General features: G+C 34.3%; 2 protein-coding genes across 2 annotated transcripts; one reads left to right on the forward strand and one right to left on the reverse strand.

Annotated features, from left to right (window-relative positions):
• Positions 1–4,862: 4,862 nt before the first annotated feature.
• LOC141720191 (uncharacterized) lies at positions 4,863–6,613 on the reverse strand. Its single transcript, XM_074522543.1, has 7 exons — positions 6,569–6,613; positions 5,866–6,140; positions 5,600–5,773; positions 5,386–5,493; positions 5,222–5,291; positions 5,040–5,138; positions 4,863–4,958 (listed from the first exon to the last, which is right to left on the reverse strand). The coding sequence occupies exons 1-7, from the start codon at positions 6,611–6,613 to the stop codon at positions 4,863–4,865; spliced, it is 867 nt and encodes a 288-aa protein (XP_074378644.1).
• Positions 6,614–12,262: 5,649 nt separating this feature from the next.
• On the forward strand, positions 12,263–14,314 carry LOC141720192 (uncharacterized). The gene has a single exon (XM_074522544.1). The coding sequence runs from the start codon at positions 12,263–12,265 to the stop codon at positions 14,312–14,314; it is 2,052 nt and encodes a 683-aa protein (XP_074378645.1).
• The last annotated feature ends 9,747 nt before the right edge of the window (positions 14,315–24,061 follow it).

Raw genomic sequence — 24,061 nt, forward strand, 5'->3', positions numbered from 1 at the left:
AGTGTGTGTACCATAATCCTAATTTATGAAGGAGTGGCCAGCTAATTTTCTTAAATGTAGCGCAATAAAAAGGGGTTTATAATAGGAAAAGTTTTCTCCGGTGGCGGATCCAATATCCAGAAAAGATGATATCAATGAGCAAAACTGATCTCAACGTGATTGTATTTGGGTACCTCAAGAATCTGGTACACGCTCACTCATGAATTCATTTTTTTTACGCTCGTATTTTTATTTTTTTATTTCATGTGTGCTGTTATTTTAGAAACCCATTTTTTATTAGCCCTGTATATGATGTATTTGGAAGCATGTTAAATTTGGAGAAGTATCATGTGTATGTTGCTTTTGGATAATTGGGGTAATGTCTTTTGATATGTTAGTGTGTGTGTGTTGCATTAATTTACTTACGGAATTGTGAATATGCACCTGTGTAAGTCCAGATTCACTTGGATGTCAGTTCGTGTTTTTGAGATACTTGGTGCAATTTAGTTATGAGTGTATCCAGAACAAGTATATGCGTAATTTTCAAACAATCCTTAGATGTCAGTTAGGCTTTTGAGACTGCAGGTGCTTTAAGGAGCATCAGTCCTGTAGAGGTAGCACAAGCTCCAAACTAGGTCCAAAGATGTCACATAATGTTCTCTATCACAATCCTTGCAAATACTTGATTGTTTTCCGATGTCTATTGAGGTCAAGGTTGTCGCGAATATGAGGTATAAGGAGTGAAACAACAAAAGTGGATAAAAAACAAGCAAAGAAAGATATCCAAGGGATAAGTAAAGTGCTCTCATGTGATGTGCTGCGATTAAGGGTATTCTCAGTTTAGTCGCCTTGTACTCCGAATTTACGGAGTGGAATACCCTTGATTGTTTTCTCTATTGGTATATGTTTGAGAAATATCTATCTCATTTTTAGGGTGCTAAATAGATCAAATTCTAGAAAGAGATGATAAGAATATCAAACTCTGTCTTTGCCGATTTTAAATTAAATTTTGGAAGAAGGTGACACATGTGGACGAGGTAATATCCAACTCCGTCTTTGCCAATTTTATACTAAATTTTGGAAGAAGGTGACATATGTTGACGAGGTTGATATTAATAAATATGTCGACCTCGTCAACATATGTTAACTTCTTCCAAAATTTAGTATAAAATCGGCAAAGACATTGTTTGATATTACTATTATCTCTTCCTAGCATTTTAGGATAATTAGCACCCTAAGCCTGAGATGGATATTTCTCAAACAAAAACCAATAGAAAAAACAATCGAGGGTTTTCTACGACACTGGATTCGGAGTACAAGGCGACTAAACTGAGAATCACTCAGTTGCATCACCTCACATGGCATTTCAACTATCAAGGATATTTTTCTTTGTTTGTTTGTATCCACCTTTTCTACTCGGCCTCTTATATCTCTGATTTGCGACAACCTTAACTTGACCTTAACATACATCGGAAATGTTGGGATTGCAACAGTTTCTGGAGATGTGTTTGAAAGGATTGTGATAGGGACATTATGTGACTTGTTTGTACCTTGCGTCGCCTCTGTAACACTCATCCTCCTTACAGCACCTGCATTTTAAAACACGGACTGACATCTCTAAGTTAATCGAAACTTCTAAAAATAGTGACATCTTAAGTGAACTGGCATCTAAGTTTTCAAACTATGATGTCATAGTATTACATGTGTGGAGACTGCGTCCCACATAGAAGAACTGTACCGTGTACCGGGGTTACCCGCTTGCTGTGTAACACTGTTTTGATCAGTTAGGTCAAGTGTAAATGCTGAAAGAGTAAGTATATAATTTAGACTCTGTATATAGTTTGATGGGCCGGTTGGAGGTGTAGGAAGAAAGAGGAATGCAGTGCCAGAATTAGAAGGGATGTGTTTCAAGGAACATGGTGGATAGGGGTTGTGAGTGCAGGATCATTTGAAGTTTGTGCTGACTAATTGAATGAAAAGGTAAGAGCATTTTTCACTGGAGAAAAATAATTGCCAGTCTGATATATCCTTGATGTTAGTCCTCAGAGTTATTGTAAATTAAAAAAAGCTAGACTTCCATTAGAAAGGTTGTTAAATTTGTGCTCTAATATTAGCATGTAGTTGCATGTGCTTGGAGTCCATTGGGTTCGCTTCTTGCATCAGGGTCAGTCTAGTTTTTATGATGAGTTTATTAACATATTGATTATAAGAGACCGTACCTAATAATAGTGTTCTAATTCCTATGGTGCGTTTATTAATGTTAATACATAATAATAAATACTGTACATGTCTCACAAAGTACAAATAGGTATTCATGCATATATTCAGTGGCATAAACATATATTAGATAGAGGATAGGAAAGAATGTTATATATTTACTCAAAAGACTTTTAGAATATAAAGCGATTGAATTTTTGAAGGAGGATTAAGTTGATAGTGCTTACATACATTTTGAATATGTTTCCCTCCACTTATCAAAGATACTTTTTCTTTCCTTAGACCTTAACTATATAAACTTCATACATGAATACATAATCCCAAGGGATTTCATCTGAAAATTAATTAAATACTTGATGTATGGTTGTTTACTTTTGGTATGTTCTCCCTTACGTACCGTTCTGAATTATCAAAATTTAACTTTTTTCATCTTTCTTATTAAAATTTAAGTATATTAAAATTTTCAGGCTTTCCGGTGTACTAGAAATGATTTATAAATTATGGTACTCATTATTAATTTTTTTATTTGTAGATTTATCTATCAATTTTGACACATTAATACACATTATCTATCTAGGGGAGCATGCTTATTGTTGCCATGTTCCCTCAAACCCTCCTCAAGAACCTTACATTTTTAAATTTTACATCTAAAATGCATATTTTGTCTCCTATTCTCCCCTCAAAATCGTTCTCAATATCTCATATATCATGTCCCACGTACTACATCCTAGATAATTATTATTTCATGTAAACTGACTTCCTCAAAATCTTGTAAGAGAGATTTAACTTCTTCCGGTTCTATACTATCTAATAAAATAACCTGCTTTTATATTTCTCGCTACTCAGGATTTAGTGAATATAGTCAAGTGGGATCCTATTGATCAGTTACGGGCTTCATGCTCAGATGATCACGCTGCAAAGTTAATTTATTCAGTCTGTTACAATGTCAAAGTATTCTAACATATTCCTTGTTCATTGTATCGTGTTGATTCCTAATGCATACAGATACAGTAGTTCATTAGATATTAATGTAATTGCTCATAGTATTACTTGTAATGGTTGTTCAAGTGGTAAAGAGTTTAAACTCATATAACCATTTTGCAGACTTGGAGCATGAAACAGGAAACCTGCTTACTATAGCACATTTGCACGATTGTAAAAATTGGGTTTATATAACCTTTTTTTTGCAATATGTCTTGTATTGTCTTCTTTAAATGAAGCGACTGGTAGGCCACCATTTAAATCATCTAACAGTTTTAGAATATGTTCGTCACATCCAAAAATTTGGCACCAAGACTTCTGGCATATGCAGCATTATGCCTATCAATTGGATATTCATTAGTTCTGAATTGTTAATTCACTACAAGGAAAACTGGCTCAGACAAGTGTTTTAATCCGTTATCTGATTCCCTGAAAACCCGTTGTCTATTGAGCCGCCGTCTCTTACATGGATCAGACAACGATTAGAAACAGTTGTGTGAGTCATCGAAGACAACGACCAACTATGAGTCCCCGTTGTATTACTACCAGAACAAATAACGTCTTTCCATAAATTCTGTTGTAAGAAGATTTATTAGATAAGTAATGTTAAAAAGGTTGTGTATGTGGTCACTAAGAGTTTTAGAATAGAACATAACACACAACCCTTATTCAGATATATATATTGTCCTCTACCTTAACACACAATTCAAACGATAACCACCGTTGTATTACAACCATAACAAACAAGTATTTTCTATATATTCTGTTGTAACAAGTATACTTAGACAAGTTCTCTTGAAAACGTTGTGTATGTTCTTACTAAAAGTTTAGGAGTAGAACATAACACACAACCCTTATTATTTATTGTCCTCCACCTTAACACACAATTTTCAAAAGATAAAATTTTGTTGTCTTACAACCATACAGACAACACCTTTATTTTAAATTTGTATTGTTGGAATTGCTTTATACAACATTTTTTTATCACTTGGTATTGTATGATTATGTTTTGCACTTATATTTTAATGTAGAAAGTGTTGTGTGGTCTTCAAGGCATAATTCTTTTTATTCTTAATAGCATTGTTGGACAATGGATAATAGTTAGTTTTGTTCAGACAATGGTTTTTTATTGTGTGAATCTTCTTTTAACAATGTTTAGTTTTAAATAGCATTGTTATATGTTATAAAACATGATGAGCTTGGTCTTTATAAGTGTTGTGTGAGACACAATATAATATGGTTATTGTATAACTTTATTGGCTAAAAGCTCCTCAAACAATGGTTTTTCAAATTAAAATTAAACACAACAACATTATAAAATGAACATGCCATAAAAATTAAAACCCAAACTATCATTCAGATTACAAGCAAATTGTCACCATTACACCAACAATCAACCATCAATCCTTCTATTACACCAACAATCAACCAACCCTCCATTACATGAATCCACTAAACCAATATTTAACCATTGCAACCAAGAACTAACTTATAACCAAGTTTTATCTTAAACAAAACAAGACCATTCAAGTAGAAAGCAAAATATTTTCAGGTGAACATATCCACAAAAACGCCAGTAATTAGAAACAACGTTTAAATAGAGTTAACTACCATGACTAGAACTCCCAAATTTCAACACAAAATATGTTCACAACTCAAAATACCCAGCAGCACTGTATGCAAGTTCAAGTGGCATGCTTCTTCATGAAGTACTTTGCCCATTCAGTCTTTATCTCGTTCAGTTCTTTCATGCCATAACTTAGGTTGCTTCTGCGTAGCCACTGAAACATGGATGTAAAAATCACATTTATTTACCACAATACACTTGGATATAGAAAAAAGAAAGATAACTATAACATTACCTTCTCATGAAATTTTAATTCCATATCGGCACAAATCTCTTTCATGTAACCCATTATAAACAAACCACAATCTTTGCTCCCAGTTTGGACAGGTACCCCCTGGAGAACATTAAAAACTTTATATATGTCTAGCTACACTATTCTTGTAGAATAGAGAAATTGATAAAATATACTATATTTACCCCCAGATTCTCCCAAGATATTTTCTTCTTTAAGAACTTCTTTGCTTTTTCCTGGTAGAGTTTGATGGCACTACGAAAATATAATATAGATCAATTGTAAGTCATATTTGTATTTGATTATTAAAGTGATTGTAGTTGAAATAAAATTTTAATATTGTACTCACTTGTCAATCACTTCTGTCCATTCTTCAGTTGCAATCCTGCGCTTCAATGGGTCCATGTGATAAACAGTTTGTGAATCTGGATTTACAGCAGTGAGCGTCCAATGATTCCTGATAATTTATGAACAACAAAATTTACAATAACATACAGAGATGATGATATACAAAAAACAATCTTTAAGTAAGGAATATATTATTTATTATAACAGGTACTAACACAGCATTATATGGTAGCAGGAAAATTTGTCCTGGTTTAGCGTTCCTGAATCTGATAGATAAGGATTTTGACCTCTCTCCTGGACTACCACAACCAAGTGCGCCTATCATCCCAGGATCAACAAACGTTATCATGTCAACCATCTTGCGCTTTTTCAAATTCTCTTGCAATAAACTGTTAAAAATTGGAGATACAGATTATGAAAAATTCAAAAAAAAACTCAATAAGTATTCATAAAGGCAACAAAACTTTAGAAAAATGCTTACTTGATAAAAATGCAAATGGTGGACCCTGATATCTCATCCCCAGAGCACAAAGCGTGCACATCCGATAAAAACAGCGCCTTCTTAGCGGTTACTCCAAAAGCTTCTTGGCATAGATAAAAAGAGTTTACTTGTCCATCAGCTAGGGCATTTTTTGCCCAAAGCCACAGACGTTTCAAAACAGGGGGATAATTCGCACCCATGTCCAATACATACTCTGGTTCCGGGACACAATCTTTTACCTTCTTCCATTTTTTCCCAGTAGTTTTCTTGCCTCCCTGAATTGAAAATATAAAAAGAAAATAGAGAATGCAAAGTTAAAGAAAGTTGACATGTTAAGTAATTGAAAATCTAAATTATGTTTTTATTCTTTACTTTTAAAAAACAACATAAGTTTCAAAAGAATTATAATATAAACAGATTTAATTCATTAATACGTAACAAATTAAAAATTGCATCATTATTAATTTAATTATCAAACCTATTTCCAACATTTTAACAAAAATAAATATGTGACAACCACCACAAAATCAACACTGAAATAAGGGGAAAAAATTATTATATATAAAACTGAACCAAACAATTATTCAACCTAAACATGAGAAACAATATCACAAAAACTTACCTATATATAGACCTGATATTGTAAAAATTAGATTACTAAGTTTAAAAATATACTTGCGTATATATATAGAGAAAATTTAACCTTTGGACTTCCTTTCACTGCAGCGGCGCTTGTCTTCACTTCCATTATGAGGTTTCTCGGCCATGCAATATATGTTCCCACAGCTTGTTCCACCGTCACGATCTCATCTTGGATTGGTAAGGGAATCTTTTCAGATCCTTGGAGTACACGAGTGATTGAGACCCGTACATTTTCTTTTTCCAGTTGTTTCCCATGAAGAACCTGACACTTAGTATCGACTGTTGCATAAGCAACGATATTTGTCGGGGAGCCAATTGCTAATTCCCACTCTGTGCATCCTTTAACCTCCAACACCTCCTCATTATTAGGTTCCAGACACACATCCTCAACCAACATTTGATTATCCTCAACATCAACAACCTTGAGAGCCTCGCCATGTTCCTGAATATGTTCTTCGCCATCCACCAAAGGTTTCTCCTGAATATGTTCTTCAATATGTGTTTCCTTACCGATACCCACATTTTGAATGAGATCCAGTTTTTTCTTTACACCTTGCAAATCAAAGTCCTTCAGAATGTCATGTGCTCCCTTGGAACAACTTCCTTGTTGAGGTCCAATATTTGGACTTAACCCAGTTTCAATAAGCTTCCCTCCTATACCAGCTTTCAGCTTTTGAAACTCTGCAGCCCAAAAGGCATCTCGCTTTTCAACTATCCTTTCTGTCTCTTCTTTCATAAATTTCTGAATACCCTCTTGAATCCTCTCCTCTATTGTCCTACATGTCTTCTTCTGCCTTGGAAGATGAAAGTATGTAGACTGCTTCACAAAGCGCCCTTGTCCACGCACCTGTCCTCTGTGTTCAGGGCTACCAAGCACCTTGGTCAAGATATCATCACTGCCTTCCACAGTCACCTCCCCTTCACTAACTCTTTGTTTCATTTTCCCCTAAAAATTTGATAAATACTAGAAGTAATTAACCAAAAAAACAGATATTTGGTGATAAAAGAATATATTAACAACAGAAATAAAAACTTACAATCGCCTGAGCAATTTCTTTAACTACTTCTGACTTGAAGTTTCCATCTTTATCTTTCCTTGCACGAATCCAGCTATCTGATCTATCTATCTCCATTTCAGGGTCAGCTTGAGTCTCCATCTGTATGAACATGTTTAAAATATTATACAATAAAATTGAAACAAAAGAATTGAAAAAAATTATATGATGTACGCGTGAAAGAAATATGTTTCATGATAACTAACCATTTCATGCTCTAGGTTAGAATAGCCCTTTCGAGAAATACAATGTGGATATAAATTAAGACTCCTCCTTAGTTTCTGTTTTTCGTGGATGTCCTTGGAGAAAAAAACACATAAATGTTAGCAGCATAGTTTCTTTCGCTATTTACTTATGCTACGTGGGAATTTTATAAAATAAAAAAGATTAAAGAAAAAACTCACTAAAAATTCATCAGTTAGACGGCCTGAAAGAAAAATATCCCAGTGTGCCTTCTCAATAAAGGAGTAGTCAGCCGGAGGAAACTTTAACAACTCAGGTTGATCTTTATTAGGAATGATATATTCAGTTGTTAAACGGCTTTTAAACTCCCTCCATTTCTGGCATGCCGATTGCAGAACAAGCTTTCGTGCTGATGGTGGTACAATGTATGCCATCTACGTACATAAATAAACAATTTTATTATCACATGTGTGTTAACTACAATTGGTAGTCATAATTTAACACAAGTAAAATTCTTAGTTGGTTTTGTAGATGCAACTTCTTTTACCTGCACACAATCCCAAATCTTGTTTTTTCTTTCTACCGGAACACGTAACCAACTGTCATACCATATCGGGGCTTTTGTTCTGGCAAGAACCCCAATATAAGACTGCATTTCTTTAGCAGCATCCCCATATGGCTTACCCTTTTTATTAAATAGTACCTCAAGCTTAATTCCCAGCATCTTACGCCTAACAATCCTATGCATCGTAACTGCTCCGCGTTTTAGAAGCTTAAGTCCCTCTTGTTTGGTTGCTGTTTCTTCCACTCGTTTCCTTTTTTTAGATAATTTGCTTTTTAGATTCTTAGAAATTCCATTCTTCTTTACTGATTCAGGGGATGAATTCCGAAGGCAAGACTCCACTGGCTTTTCCTTCACAGGTTCAGACACCGCCTTGTTCTTTTCTAGCGCCCCTGCCTTTATTTTTAGTTCCTCTGTTTTGTTCTTCATAGGTTCAGGCTGAATCGGCTTGCTCATTTTTCGTTCCTCTGTCTTGTTCTTCACAGGTGTGGACTTAACCGCCTTGCTCATTTTTGGATCCTCTGTCTTTTTCTTTACATCTGCCTTGTTCTTTTTTAGTGCCTTGATAAGGTTTTCACTAGTTCTACGAGGATCGGATTTTGTTTTTCTTGAAGGCGCCATAATTAATCTACACTTAAAACATTAAGTTTAATCTAATTGCTTCACACAAAGCCAAAAAACTACATGAATATCAGTTGATTACAATTATATTAATGGAGGTTCTAAGGACACTCATGTGGCATCTCTATTAATGCACCTAAAACGTTTTCATTTCTTCTGCATTATGCACATAATACATATTGATAGTTGAGAAGCAATCAAGTATAGGCAAACTCGTGATTCCCCTCAGTAAGACAGTCATACGGCAACACAATCTAACACATCACTTTCCTAAACTTTCACAGCCCAAAAAAATTAAGCCTAATCTACCACTTTCACAACCCAAAAAAAAAACATCACTTCAGAGAAATAAACCTAAATCTACAACTTTTACAACCCAAAATATAAACACATTAACTTATTAAATAAACCCTAATCAGATTTCATAATCCCAAAAAACATCACATTCAAGGCATAAAAAATAAACCCAAATCATAAATAAGCCCCAAGTATAAATAAAAAAACATCAGTTATACTACACTACCATCATACCCAAATCACAAAAATAAGTGCATGCATATCAATACCCCAATCGATGTTCAATTTAAAATAAAATATAAACCCAGATCATAAATAAGCCCCAAGTATAAATCAAAAAACATCAGTTATAGTACACTACCTTCATACCTAAATCACAAAAATAAGAGCATGCAAATCAATACCCATATCGATGTTCAATTTAAAGAGAGGGAGAGAGAGGAGGAGAGAGAGATAGAGAGATAGAGAGAGAGAGAGAGGAGGAGAGAGGGAGATTGAACCTGTATCGTGACTTGTGAGAGCTGTGAGAGGAAAGAAAAGAGAAAATGGAGAATGAGAGGGAATTGGAGTGGGGAGTGAGAAAAGAAGAGGGAAGTGAAATAATTTAACGGCTCAGATGCACTCCAGCTAAACTACTTTAATCCAACGGTATATAATGTTGCCAGCAAAACAAATAAAGTAAAAAGTAAATTAGAAAATGGTATAAAAAATTGTGGGCTGAAATTCAAAAATTTTAAACTCTTGTCTTAAACACATTCAGACAACAGATTTACATAAAATAGTATTGTAAGAAACATAATTACCCAGCAAAAAAGTATTCTAATAAAATAGTATTATAAGTACGTGTAACTTGTGTTTAGTCTCGTACTAAAGTTTCTATTTTTTTAAAAAAGTTTATGAATGATCCAACCGTACGGATGTTAAGAACTATATGTTTTAGTGATATGAGAAAAATTTGATAAAAAAATAAATGTGTTTGGTTTGTTATTTTAAAAGTCAACCGGTGTTTTGACCGGTACTTGTAACTTGTGTTTAGTCTCGTACTAAAGTTTCTATTTTTTTAAAAAAGTTTATGAATGATCCAACCGTACGGATGTTAAGAACTATATGTTTTAGTGATATGAGAAAATTTTGAAAAAAAAATAAATGTGTTTGTTTTGTTATTTTAACAGTTAACCGGTATTTTGACCGGTACGTGTAACTTGTGTTTAGTCTCGTACTAAAGTTTCTATTTTTTAAAAAAGTTTATGAATGATCCAACCGTACGGATGTTAAGAACTATATGTTCTAGTGATATGAGAAAATTTTGAAAAATAAATAAATGTGTTTGGTTTGTTATTTTAACAGTTAACCGGTATTTTGACCGGTACGTGTAACTTGTGTTTAGTCTCGTACTAAAGTTTCTATTTTTTAAAAAAGTTTATGAATGATCCAACCGTACGGATGTTAAGAACTATATGTTTTAGTGATATGAGAAAAATTTGATAAAAAAATAAATGTGTTTGGTTTGTTATTTTAAAAGTCAACCGGTGTTTTGACTGGTACTTGTAACTTGTGTTTAGTCTCGTACTAAAGTTTCTATTTTTTTAAAAAAGTTTATGAATGATCCAACCGTACGGATGTTAAGAACTATATGTTCTAGTGATATGAGAAAATTTTGAAAAATAAATAAATGTGTTTGGTTTGTTATTTTAACAGTTAACCGGTATTTTGACCGGTACGTGTAACTTGTGTTTAGTCTCGTACTAAAGTTTCTATTTTTTAAAAAAGTTTATGAATGATCCAACCGTACGGATGTTAAGAACTATATGTTTTAGTGATATGAGAAAATTTTGATAAAAAAATAAATGTGTTTGGTTTGTTATTTTAAAAGTCAACCGGTGTTTTGACCGGTACTTGTAACTTGTGTTTAGTCTCGTACTAAAGTTTCTATTTTTTTAAAAAAGTTTATGAATGATCCAACCGTACGGATGTTAAGAACTATATGTTCTAGTGATATGAGAAAATTTTGAAAAATAAATAAATGTGTTTGGTTTGTTATTTTAACAGTTAACCGGTATTTTGACCGGTACGTGTAACTTGTGTTTAGTCTCGTACTAAAGTTTCTATTTTTTAAAAAAGTTTATGAATGATCCAACCGTACGGATGTTAAGAACTATATGTTTTAGTGATATGAGAAAAATTTGATAAAAAAATAAATGTGTTTGGTTTGTTATTTTAAAAGTCAACCGGTGTTTTGACCGGTACTTGTAACTTGTGTTTAGTCTCGTACTAAAGTTTCTATTTTTTTAAAAAAGTTTATGAATGATCCAACCGTACGGATGTTAAGAACTATATGTTCTAGTGATATGAGAAAATTTTGATAAAAAAATAAATGTGTTTGGTTTGTTATTTAAACAGTTAACCGGTGTTTTGACCGGTACTTGTAACTTGTGTTTAGTCTCGTACTAAAGTTTCTATTTTAATTATAATAGACCTTACAACGGTTTGTTTTAAAAAATCGTTATATAACTTGTTTTCAGACGATTGAACAGTGTATCTGTTATACAACGGTTTTTTTAAAATTTGTATTGTCGTTATTACTGTGATACTTTGGCTGCTTTACCGTTGTCGGATTTGTTTGTTAAAAAAAGCACAAAATGTGTGGTACTCATTAATAGCCCCAGATCTTTGTCTTAAGCCATTCAAACCTCTCAGATCTTTGTCCTAAGCCATTAATTTTCTAGCCTTTGACTCGATTTCTTCATCTTCTTCACTCGATTTCTTGAATCGATTTCTTCATCTTCTTCACTCGATTTCTTGAATCGATTTCTTCATCTTCTTCACACAATTTCTTCACTCAAGCTCTTCATCCTCTTCATCAAAATAACTTCAAAAAAACTCGATTGAAACCATAACTTCATCTTTTTGATTGGGTCAGTGTTAAGGTAATTACTTCATCTCCATTATGTTTAATTTCATTAAATTTTTAGGGTTCTTAATTCCATTATGTTCTGAATATGAACCTCTTTATCCAGGATGTGAAGGATACACTAAGATGAAGGCTTTGGTAAAGTTTTATAACTTGAAAGCAAAATATGAAATATCTGATACTTGCTTCTCTGAAATGCTACTTTTGGTCGGGTCTATGCTTCCACAAGGCAACACATTTCCTTCTTCATTCAGTGAAGCTAAAAAAAGCTTGTGTGCCTTGGGAATGGAGTATGAAAAAATACACGTATGTCTGAATGATTGTTTACTATACCGTGGAGAGAGAGATGAAGATGAGACGAAGTGCCGCATTTGTCAGGCCTCTCGATGGAAGTTAAACAAAAACGGAGATGAATTGGAAGGGATTCCTGCCAAGGTTTTATGGTATTTTCCATTAATACCACGTCTGAGGAATTTGTTCAACTCACCTCAAACATCTAAGGACTTGACTTGGCATGACAGGGAAAGGTTAAAGGATGGTAAATTGAGACACCCTGCTGATGCACAAACATGGAAGGAAGTCGATGCAAGGTGGCCAGACTTTTCTTCAGATCCTAGAAACTTACGGTTAGCTCTATCTTCTGATGGATTCAATCCTTTTCGTAGCTGTAATCTTGATTACTCATGTTGGCCTGTTTTGATGTCAATTTATAATCTTCCACCATGGCTTTGTATGAAACGGAAGTATATAATGCTATGCTTGTTGATATCTGGACCAACTCAACCCGGAAATGATATTGATGTGTTTCTTCAACCACTTATAGATGATTTAAAAAAGTTGTGGCATGGGAAACAAGTGTACGATGCTTACAAGAATGAGCAGTTTTTGCTAAGAGGCATCTTGTTATGGACTATTAGTGATTATCCAGCCTATGGTAACTTGTCGGGAAATATAATCAAAGGGTATAATGGTTGTCCTATCTGTGTTGATCAAACAAAAGCTACAAGGCTTGTCAATTATCGTAAGTGCGTGGTCATGAGGCATCGAAGGTGGTTGCCCCCTCATCATCCTTATCGTCGGAAGAAACAAGATTTTGATAACACCGTAGAAAAAGAAATAGCTCCAGTTCCATTAACCGGAGAGGAGGTACTTGAAAGAGTGCAACATTTAAAGGGACATGTCTATGGTAAAACACAACGCCAACCACGATTGAAGAAAGGTGATGCTCGACCTGTATGGAAGAAGGTTTCTATATTTTTTGAACTTGAGTATTGGAAATTTTTGCCGGTTCGACATGTTCTCGATGTGATGCACATCGAGAAAAATATTTGTGAATCTTTACTCGGTACGATGCTTAATATACCAAAAAAGACGAAAGACAAGGAATCTGTGCGCATTGACATGGCTGAAATGGGGATTAGAACAGAACTAAGGCCAAAAACTCCGGGGATAAAGGAGAAGTTACCATTGGCATCTTGGAATCTAACCCATTCTGAAAAAAAGGTTGTTTGCTCATCCTTCCTTGGCATGAAGTTGCCTGATGGTTTTTGTTCTAATATTCAGAACCTGGTTTCAATGGAAAATCTTCGTCTTACCGGAATGAAATCTCACGACTGCCATACGATTTTGCATCACTTGCTCCCAATTGCGATTCGCTCGTCACTACAAAAACAGGTCAGGAAAACTATTATCAAGTTTTGTCTATTTTTCAAAGCGATCTGTAGTAAAGTTATTGAGGTTGATAAACTGGAGAAAATGCAATCGCAACTGGTAGAAACTCTTTGTCAGCTTGAAAAATACTTTCCTCCCTCGTTGTTTGATTTAATGTTTCATATCTCGGTTCATCTTGTAAGAGAAGTCGAGCTTTGTGGACCAATTTTCCTTAGGTGGATGTATCCTTTTGAGAGATACATGAAGACATTCAAGGGATATATAAGGAATCGAGCTCGTGCAGAAGGTTGCATTGCTGAGGCCTATATTGCAGAAGAGGCAGTTGAATGTTTGGTGGATAATGAAGAAGTGACAATTGGGGTACCAAAAAAAGGTAGGCATACCAAGGATTCTATTTGCAAGCCATTATCCGGTGCAACATTTATAACCCCGAGCTGTACTGATTTGCACGTAGCACATTTATGTGTTCTACTAAATACCACTGCTGTTAGGCCATATATTGAGTAACTTCTTACACTTTCTCTCTCTTTACTTGAAAAATTGCATATATATTTTCTGTTATTAGTTCAACCAACTTATATTGGCTTATCTTTAAATGCAGTGAACACATGGCCTTTTTAATGACAAAATATCCGGAATATGAAAATGATGAAATGTGGCTTAAAAACAAGCAAAATGAGACATTCCCAAAATGGTTTAAGGAAAAGGTATTACGTGCGTCGTTTGATGTATTTTTTTCCCACTGTTTTATAACTTACTACCTCACCTGAATTATTTTACATGTTTGAATTCCTTTTTTTCAGATTGCTTCAAATTTGGCCAATGAAAAAGAGATATCGGCCGAGATAAGGTGGATTGCAGATGAGCCCAACAAGGATGTTCCTACATTCAGTGGCTACAGAATGGATGGTGTTACCTTTAGTACCAAGGATCGTGATGATATGCGTCAAGTTCAATGCAGTGGTGTGTGTGTAGAAGCAGACACAATGGTTGTGCAGGGTAATGATCAAAATATTGCGCACATATCACATATATATTACGGAGTTATAAAAAGTATATGGGAGTTGGACTATAATCACTTTAGGGTCCCTGTTTTTCTTTGCAATTGGGTAGATATAAACAAAGGGATTAAGGTCGATGACTTGGGATATACATCGGTTAATTTGAATAGGTTGGGTTTTTTGAATGATCCGTTTATTTTAGCAAAACATGTTAAACAAGTTTGTTATATCGACGATCCCTCTGAAAAATTATGGTCGGTGGTGTTGAAATTGCCCGAGAAAAAGTACCATGAAGATAATGATGATGCAGATGAGGAATCCGTCGAAGTGGAACTCGAGAATGACTGTTTCATGCCCAATTTTCCCGAGATAGATGATAGTGGTGATGACATGGATAGTTACATGCGGGATGTTGATGAACTAATTCAACTTTCTTGAAGTATTTTTATTTGTACTTTCAATTACTATACTTTGTATGAACATGCATAATAACTTTGGCTTGGTTCTGCTATTTATTTTCAGTTCTTGATTGTTGGTTGATTTGCTTGTTGCATCTGGTTTGGATGGTTTTCCTTGTTGCCTTTGGTTTGGCACGTTTGCTTTGCTTCTGGTAATATTTTATAAAAAAATCACCAGAGTAAGACAACGGTTTTATTGATTAGCCCATTGTCTGAAAGTATAATCTACAACATAGAAAAACACTTGTATCTCGTTTTTAATTCAGACAACACTTATACTTGTACGTTGTTTGACACCATCTTAAAATACCAACAGAAAAAACACTTGTTTCATTTTTACAACTGTTAATTGAGACGTTGTCTCAATATCTTTCAGACATATCATTTAAAAACCGTTGTGCAAACTTACTCACTTGCACAACATGATGTTAGAAAGTGTTGTCTGGCTCTAAGAACTAGACAATGGATTTTATAGCGTTGTGGTAATGCTATAAGTTTGTCATTCACACAACATGAGGTTTATGAAAAGATTTGTCTGACTTGTTTTACTAGACAACAGTTTTGTTTTGCTTGTAGTAATATATATCAGCCAACACCTGTTTTTTGATTTTTGAAAAACTGTTGTATAAAAATTCTGGGCAACACTTTTTCGGCCAAGCGTTGTGTGATGGGTGTTGTATGATCGTGTTTTTCTTGTAGTGATTAGTGAGATTACCTTATAAAAGTGCAATTGGATTCTGTATTATTATTTGATTTTTTCTGTACTCGTGCACTTGTTGGTGGTATACACCATCAGGGAGTGTCCTGCAGGGCCTGGTACAAACATTTCAAACTTTTGTGGGCAAGGTAAACAGTTCTGAATACTGTAAGAGTCTTACGGAGCTATGCTAGCTAAACCTGCATTTAGTTTTATTCTATAGTTTTTACTAAAACACCAGTCTTATATAGGCAAACCTTATTTTCTTTTGATGACCTGCTTCCTAGGGTTTTTCTATTGATGTCCTTGAGCCATTATTGGTTTTCCAGTTTGTATCTGGACATACGACATCAGTGTAAGAATGTATCTTTAACCCAGCCTGGCCAGATTAATTATGACATGCCCTAAGAATGCAGTTTTGGACATTGCAGTTTGGGACATTGACTGTTTCTTTACAGTAATATTGATTTCGTTTGGTCCATGCCATCTATTTCTCTCAATTCTTTTTTAGTGATGTATACTTTTTAGAAATCATAATAATTTAATTCCTCAAACACACTTAAGGCTATTAAGTGAGCGTGGCACTTGGGTAACTTGGTTAATAATACTTGACAATAATGTGATAAAACAAATGGGGGCTTGTTCAACATTTTCCTCTCTTGAAAGCCGATTGCATTGGTATATGTTCGATGATCACTTTGTCAAAATTTTAATGTGTTGGAGAAATTCACCGAATGAATCTTGTAGACCAAACTCACTACATATTATTTAAAATAACAATCTAGCAATAGCTCAAACTCACTACATATTATTTAAAATATTAAATGTAAAATATTGAGAATTTGAAGAGTAGAAGGTTTAGAACCCAATACCTCTTCTAAACTTCGATCTATTTAGACGACCCGTTCTACCATAATCTTTTGCAGGGCCGGTGTGACGCTATTGTGCCGTAAATCCACATTATTATTATTTTGTCCCCTTTGACCCATGTCTACTCAGATTTGTTTATAAGCGCATCCCCAATTGCCTCATACTAATGTAGTAGGTAACTTGCTGCTTATTAAATTCGCATTACAACCTCTCGACAACTAGTATGAGATACTCAACCCTTAATGATCTCTTCCTTCACTCATCCGTCCTGGCACGTGTAGAATTTCTTATAACTATATTTTACAAGTTTCATCAATACAATGCTACATGCTAATTTTGAGACTATGCTTCAAATACATTTAGCAGTTTCCATACTTCATCGGGATGCTGCATCTTTGTAAGAAGTCTGACATTTTGTTTCCATGTATGTTTTCTCTCAATTATGCTTCATACGACTCTACAATAAAGCTACCGGATGTGGAATCAGGGAGTCTACTTTAATCTACAGCTTGAATAGTCACAGGTCATACATTGAATATGCCAGGAGGACTTCCTGCACTTTATTTCTTTGTTATCTGAATTTTAAATAAATATATTCTGCTCTAGCTATGTCTTGTGTAACATCTTATCCAATGCACTAATTATACGTATACCGACTGCAACTTACTGCTTTCTAATAGAAACTTTTTGGAACCGTATACCGTATATTCAATTGATTTTAGCCCCAATGATATCTGCTTAGCCAGTGGGTTGCAGGATAAAAGCAAGCATGTCTGGTCTGTCAATTATGAAAGAGGAAATCTTTGAAGTATGTTGGAATAAAGAAGGTGATAGGATAGCAGCTTGTAGCAAATGGTGAAGTTTGTGTCTTCGATTTCAAGTGTAGACCAAACTAAGTTGGTTGTTCAATCCTGTCTGCGAAAACGATCCAAACCCAACCCTTTTTTTCGTAGAGCCGTTTATTGTAATTTGAAAGTGATCCGAGGCTTCCTGGAGCGAGTCTCATAGAGGCAAGTGAAGTTGGTGAGTCGTATGATGGGCAACTATCTCCTGCAATAGTTCAATTTAACATAACCTGGATTTAGGTTATCTAACTTTAAAGGGTCTTAATTTGGGATCAAGGATGCTGTAGTAGAAGAAACTGCTGATCAGACTCAAAATCCCGATGGGCAAAAAAAGAGATGTGAATCCTCAGTCGAAGATATTTAAGATGAATTTTGGAAAATTAGTGAGAAACCAACGGATTAATTTAAAGTATGTGCAACTTATATTTTAGTCATTTTTCTTGTAATCTTTTGATACCTTTAAACATACATGATGGTGGTCCTTTGATATCTAAAGTATAATATGAAGCTGTCTTGAAAACTACAATATTTGGAAGTGTTTTCTAGATGATCTCAAGAAAACCAGATCTCTATGTATCTTCAGGTTGGAATTTGAATAACTTCCCTGTCTCCGAGGCTCTATTCTCTATTTCGAAGAATGTAACATATCCGGGATTCTGGTGCCATGACTTTATTTTGGCATGTGTTTTTAATCATTTTGCTGGGTAATTGTCTTAAATTTAAACTTTTAATCTTCTCATAGAATCCATTTTTATTTAATAGCGAGAAGTTAAATTGTTTAGACTAACGAAAATTCCTCAACAAAATGATTAAAACCACATTCCAACATAAATCCATGGCACCAGAATCCTCGAGAAGTCACATTCTTCAAAACTAAGAATAGAACCTGGGATATGGGAAAGATATTCAAAGAAGATACCGAGGGATCTGGTTTTATTGAGATCATCGGGAACCACTTCCAAATACTGCAGTTTCCAAGTCAGCTCCATAATATACCTTGGATATCAAAGAAGTATCATCATGTAATGTGTAAAGATATTAAAAGAATACATGAAAACCGATTAAAGATATAAGTTGCGCATAGTTAAACTTCATCCGTTGGTTGCTTAATAATTCGCCATTATTCACCTTCAATATCTTCGATTGAGAGTTCCCATCTTTTCTTTATCGGGACTCTGAGTCTGATCAGCACTTTTATTCCGTTATTTCATTCCTGATCCTAAAATTAGACTCTTTAACAGTTTAATTTAAGATACCTGGATTCAGGGCATCAGGTTTGTTTTGCCTTATTTAATTTCTTTATACATACTATTTAACGAAATATGATGTCCATGATTGAAGAATTTACTCATCTATCCAAAGCTGTGACAAACTCATTACCCCTGCCCTTGCCACAGAAGTCATTCTTAATCAGATGATCATTTCTAAAAGAGACATTGTTATGTGACACAGTTATTTTCGTTCCTCTGTATTGATTGAATTGACTTTAGTGATTAGATGACCAGGATATTTGTGCAGTAGCATTTCTTCCCTGCTTTGTAAGTATGTTCATTTATTAATTATTTTTTAGAAGTTAGTATACCTTGCTGCGATGTTCATGTAAACTTACTTGCAGGGACGAAGGCAAGGGGTGGCCGGCCGGTGCGACCGCCACCCCAAACTCCGGTATAATTATGAAATTAGTATTAAAATTTATGGGAAAAATTACAAAATTAAATATTTAGTATTAAAATTTTCTTATTTTTAATTTTCGCCCCCTTCAAAAATATTTAAATTTTATGAATCTAGTACTAATATTAATTATATTTACAATAGTCTTGGATTTAGATACACGAATTCAAGTATATTTATACATTGAAATTGTTAAGTGCCTCGGCTCGGTTGAGTCATTTTTTATTTATAAATTTATACAATATATAATAAATTAAAAAATAAATTAGTTATTTCGCAAAAAAAAATGCCACCGGAAACTCCCTTTTCTTGCTCCGTCCCTGCTTACTTGTCCAAAATCTGGTAAGAGATTTAACTTCTTCCGGTTCTATAAGAACTAATAAAATAATCTGCTTTTCTATTTTTCATGCTACTCAGGACTTAGAGAATGCAGTCAGGTGGGATCATACTGATCAGTTACTGGCTTCATGCTCAGATAATCACACTGCAAAGGTTATTTATTCAGTGTATTACCATGTCAAAGTATTCTAATATATTCCTTGTTCATTGTTTCTTGTTAATTCCTAATGCATACAGATACAGTAGTTCATTAGATATTAATGTAATTGCTCATTGTATTACTTCTAATGATTGTTCAAGTTGTACAGATTTTAAACTCATTTAACCATGTTGCAGACCTGGAGCATGAAACAGGAAACCTGCTTACATGTTGCAGACCTCATTGTATTAAACCTGCCATGACTTGATGTTAGCACGTGTTTTTGATCATTTTTCTGGGTAATTATCTTAAATCTATACTATTTATCTTCTCATAGAATCCATTTTTGTTTAATAACGGGACTTCCATTGTTTAGACTCAAGATAATTACCCAGCATAATGATGAAAACCACATTCCAACATAAAGACATGGCACCAGAATTCCGTAGAAGTCACATTCTTCAAAACTAAGAATAAAACCTGGGAGATGGGGAAAGATATTCAAATTCCAACCTGAAGTACAAAGGGATCTGTTTTTCTTTAGATCATCGAGAACCATTTCTCCATAGTATACCTTGGATATCAAAGGTGCATCATCATGTAATGTGTAAAGATATTAAAAAAAGTACATGAAAACTGATTAAACTATGAGTTGCGCATATTTTAACTTCATCCGTTGGTTGCTTAATAATTCGCCAATATTCATCTTCCATATCTTCGACTGAGAGTTCCCATATTTACTTTATCGGGACTCTGAATCTAATCAGCACTTGCTTCCATATTACATTCCGGATCCTAAAATAAGACTCTTTAACAGTTCAATTTAAGATAACCTCGATTTAGGGCATCAGTTTTGTTTTGTCTTATTTAATTTCTCCATACATACTATTTAACGAAATATGATGTCCATCACTGCAGAGTTTTCTTATCTATCCAAAGATGTGACTAATTCATTACCCCTGCCACAGAAGTACTACAGACATTCTTAATCTGATGTTCGTTTCTGAAAGAGACATTGTTATGTGACACGGTTATTTTCTTTCCTCTGTATTAATTGAATTGACTTTAGTGATTATATAGATGACCTAGATATATGTGTATTAGCATTTCTTCGCTGCTTTGTAGGTATGTTCATTTATTAATTATTTTTAGAAGTTAGTATACCTTGCTGCGACGTTCATGTAAACTTCTTCGGGTTCTATACGAACTAATAAAATAATCTGCTTTTCTATTTTCTTGCTACTCAGGATTTAGCCAATGCAGTCATGCTCAGACGATCACACTGCAAAGGATATTTATTCAGTGTATTACCGTGTCAAAATATTCCAATATATTCCTTGTTCATTGTTTCTTGTTGATTCCTAATGCATACATAATGAGAATATAGAAGAATGTACTACATCAGCATCTAGTAATGCAGCAACTGTGGTGACATCAGTCAAGAATTACTATGACTCTTGCTTTAGTATCAAAACAAATAAGGCATTCGTCAAGTGTGTATGGAATTAGTTCTTTAGCATTGCTTAGCTGTCATAGTAAACTCTAGTTGACCTGGTTTGTATAAATACAGAATGTCTGTTTCATTTCATTTCTCTAACAAACTTTTACAAAATATCTTCTTCTTCTCACTGTTATACAAACATGTAGGCATATTTGTTCTCTATTCTATTATGGTATAAGAGCTAAACATGACTGAAATTCATCGATCTGAGCAACGATTTGCGAAGTTCATCGTCTTCTCTGCGTATCAATTTTCTCCGTTACTCTTTATGCAATTTCTCAAGTAGATCTCAATTCATGAAACCCTAGTTTTCGTACGAAACTGTTTGATTTTTCGATTCAGTCATGGTGAGAAACAGTTACGTGAATGTAGTTCAAGGACTTGGTTCTACTAGTAATAATACATTTGTTGATCCACTATCTCGTCATAACGATGATGATGATACGAACTTGATTTCTAAGTCACACACAGTTGATCTTCAAGATAACAGTGATTTTCAGTATAATCATACTTTAATTTGTAATAATTCTCATCGGCTATATCTGCATAACAACGATCATCCTGGATTAGTATTGATTGCAAAGAAGTTGTTAGGACCAGACAACTATGGTCCATGGAGTCGCTCTATGCAAATAGCTTTGAATGCTAGAAATAAGTTTGTGATTGTTAATGATGGCTTTGAGAAGCCTGCTTTTGATTCTCCCTTGTATGCTTAATGGGAAAGAGTCAATGATATGATAATCACATGGATTTTGAATACGGTAGCTGATGACATTACTGATGGATTAAGCTATGTCACTACTGCTCAAAAGGTTTGGAACAAACTTCGAGAAAGGTTTTCAGGAACTAATGGACATAGAATCTATCAAATTCTGAAAGACATTCATGCTTTAGAGCAGGGAACTAAATCTGTAGAAGTATATTTTCACAAGCTCAAAGGACTCTGGGATGAATATGTTGTTTTGGAGCCTCTGGTTACTTGTGTTTGTGGAGCACATAAGGTGCAGATTAAACGAGATCAAAAGAAAAAGCTGTTACAGTTTCCAATGGGATTACATGAGAGTAATGCCAATGTTAAGGGTCAGATTCTAATGATGAATCCATTGCCTTCAGTGTCTCAAGCTTTTGCTTTTGTTAAACAAGATCAGAAGTCCAGACAAGGATATAATAGTTTGATGTTAGGGCCAAATCCTTTTGTGAATTCTCTGATGAGCACTACTGATAATGTTAGTACTGCCAATAATACTAGAATATTTGGAGGTATTAAGCCTAATCAAGCTACTTGTTCACAATTAAGATCTGGATTCAAGTTTTCATACTGCAATTTCAATGGACACCAAAAAGAATTGCTAGAAACTTGTTGGTTATCCACCTAATTGGAAGAGGAAGGATAAAGCTACATCTCAAACTTCAAATTTCAGGAATCTGCCTAAGGCTAATCAAGCTAGTGTTGAAAGTCTTTCACAACTGCAATCAGACACAAAGTCAGGAGATCAGATGGAACAAATGCAGCAACAGATCTCACAGCTCAATAAAATGATGACAATGTTTGTTGGCATGAACCAATCTTCTGTTAAGAGTCCAGAAGATCATATGGCATGTATGGAAATATCCTCTGCTAATCTGGTTTTCACTGATACTAGTTCAACTACTTGGCTTATTAATACAGGTGCAACATATCATATGTGTTGCATTTCTAGTATTCTGTCTGAAATAACAACATTGTCTACTCGCGTTCATGTGGCTTTACCTAATGGTCATTCTGTGTTGGTTACACAAACTGGTTCTATCAAATTCAGTACAGATTTTCATATTTCTAATGTCTTGTTGGTGCCAAGCTTTCATTATAATCTTTTTTTTGTGCCTAAGTGGTCAATGGACACAAGTGGAACAGGAATGTAAGGTTCATCATTGCCTTGCTCAGAGCCTTCTTCAGAGCTTTCTCCATCATAGAAATTCCATCACGATATTGAGACATCTTTCCTCCTAGATGTAGATCTTGATTAGCCCCTCCTTCTAGCGCCAATTTATTGGCGGAGGAATTTGGTAGCAATAAAGTTTGAGGTTTGTAGCCGGAAACAAGATTTGTGACGATGGTTTTTCGTCGGAAAACGTGAACAGTAATCATTAAATTTTATGCACCGTGTTGGGTGGTGGTGGTTATTGGTGGCTGAGAATGCGTATGGTTAGTGGTGACTTCTTTACGCTCTCGCTTCTGACCCCTTACAATTTATTCAGTCAGGTGCGTAATTTATTCAGTGTGTTACCATGTCAAAGTATTCCAATATATTCCCTGTTCATTGTTTCTTGTTGATTCCAAATGCATACATACAGTAGTTCATTAGATACTAATATAATTGTATTACTCGTAATGGTTATTCAAGTCTTAAAGAGTTTAAACTCATATAACGGGAAGTTAAATTGTTTAGACTTAAAATAATTATCCAATCAAAATGATGAAAACACGCATATTAGTGTTATGACAAAATTTTTATAAAAAAATTAATTTTATGTGGTTTGCTATTTTAACAGTCAACCAGTGGTTTGACTAGTACTAAATATTAGTGTTAAGTCCGATATCGATGTTTCGATTTTTTAAAAAAATATTTCTGAATGATATAACCGTACGGATGTTAATACCCAGATATATTAGTGATACACAAAATTTTCAAAAAAAAATAAATTCATTTGGTTTGCTTTCTAATAGTCAACTAGTGATTTGACAAGTACTTT

This window comes from Apium graveolens, chromosome 4, assembly GCF_009905375.1.
Source record: "Apium graveolens cultivar Ventura chromosome 4, ASM990537v1, whole genome shotgun sequence".
In the NCBI taxonomy this organism is placed as follows: Eukaryota; Viridiplantae; Streptophyta; class Magnoliopsida; order Apiales; family Apiaceae; genus Apium; species Apium graveolens.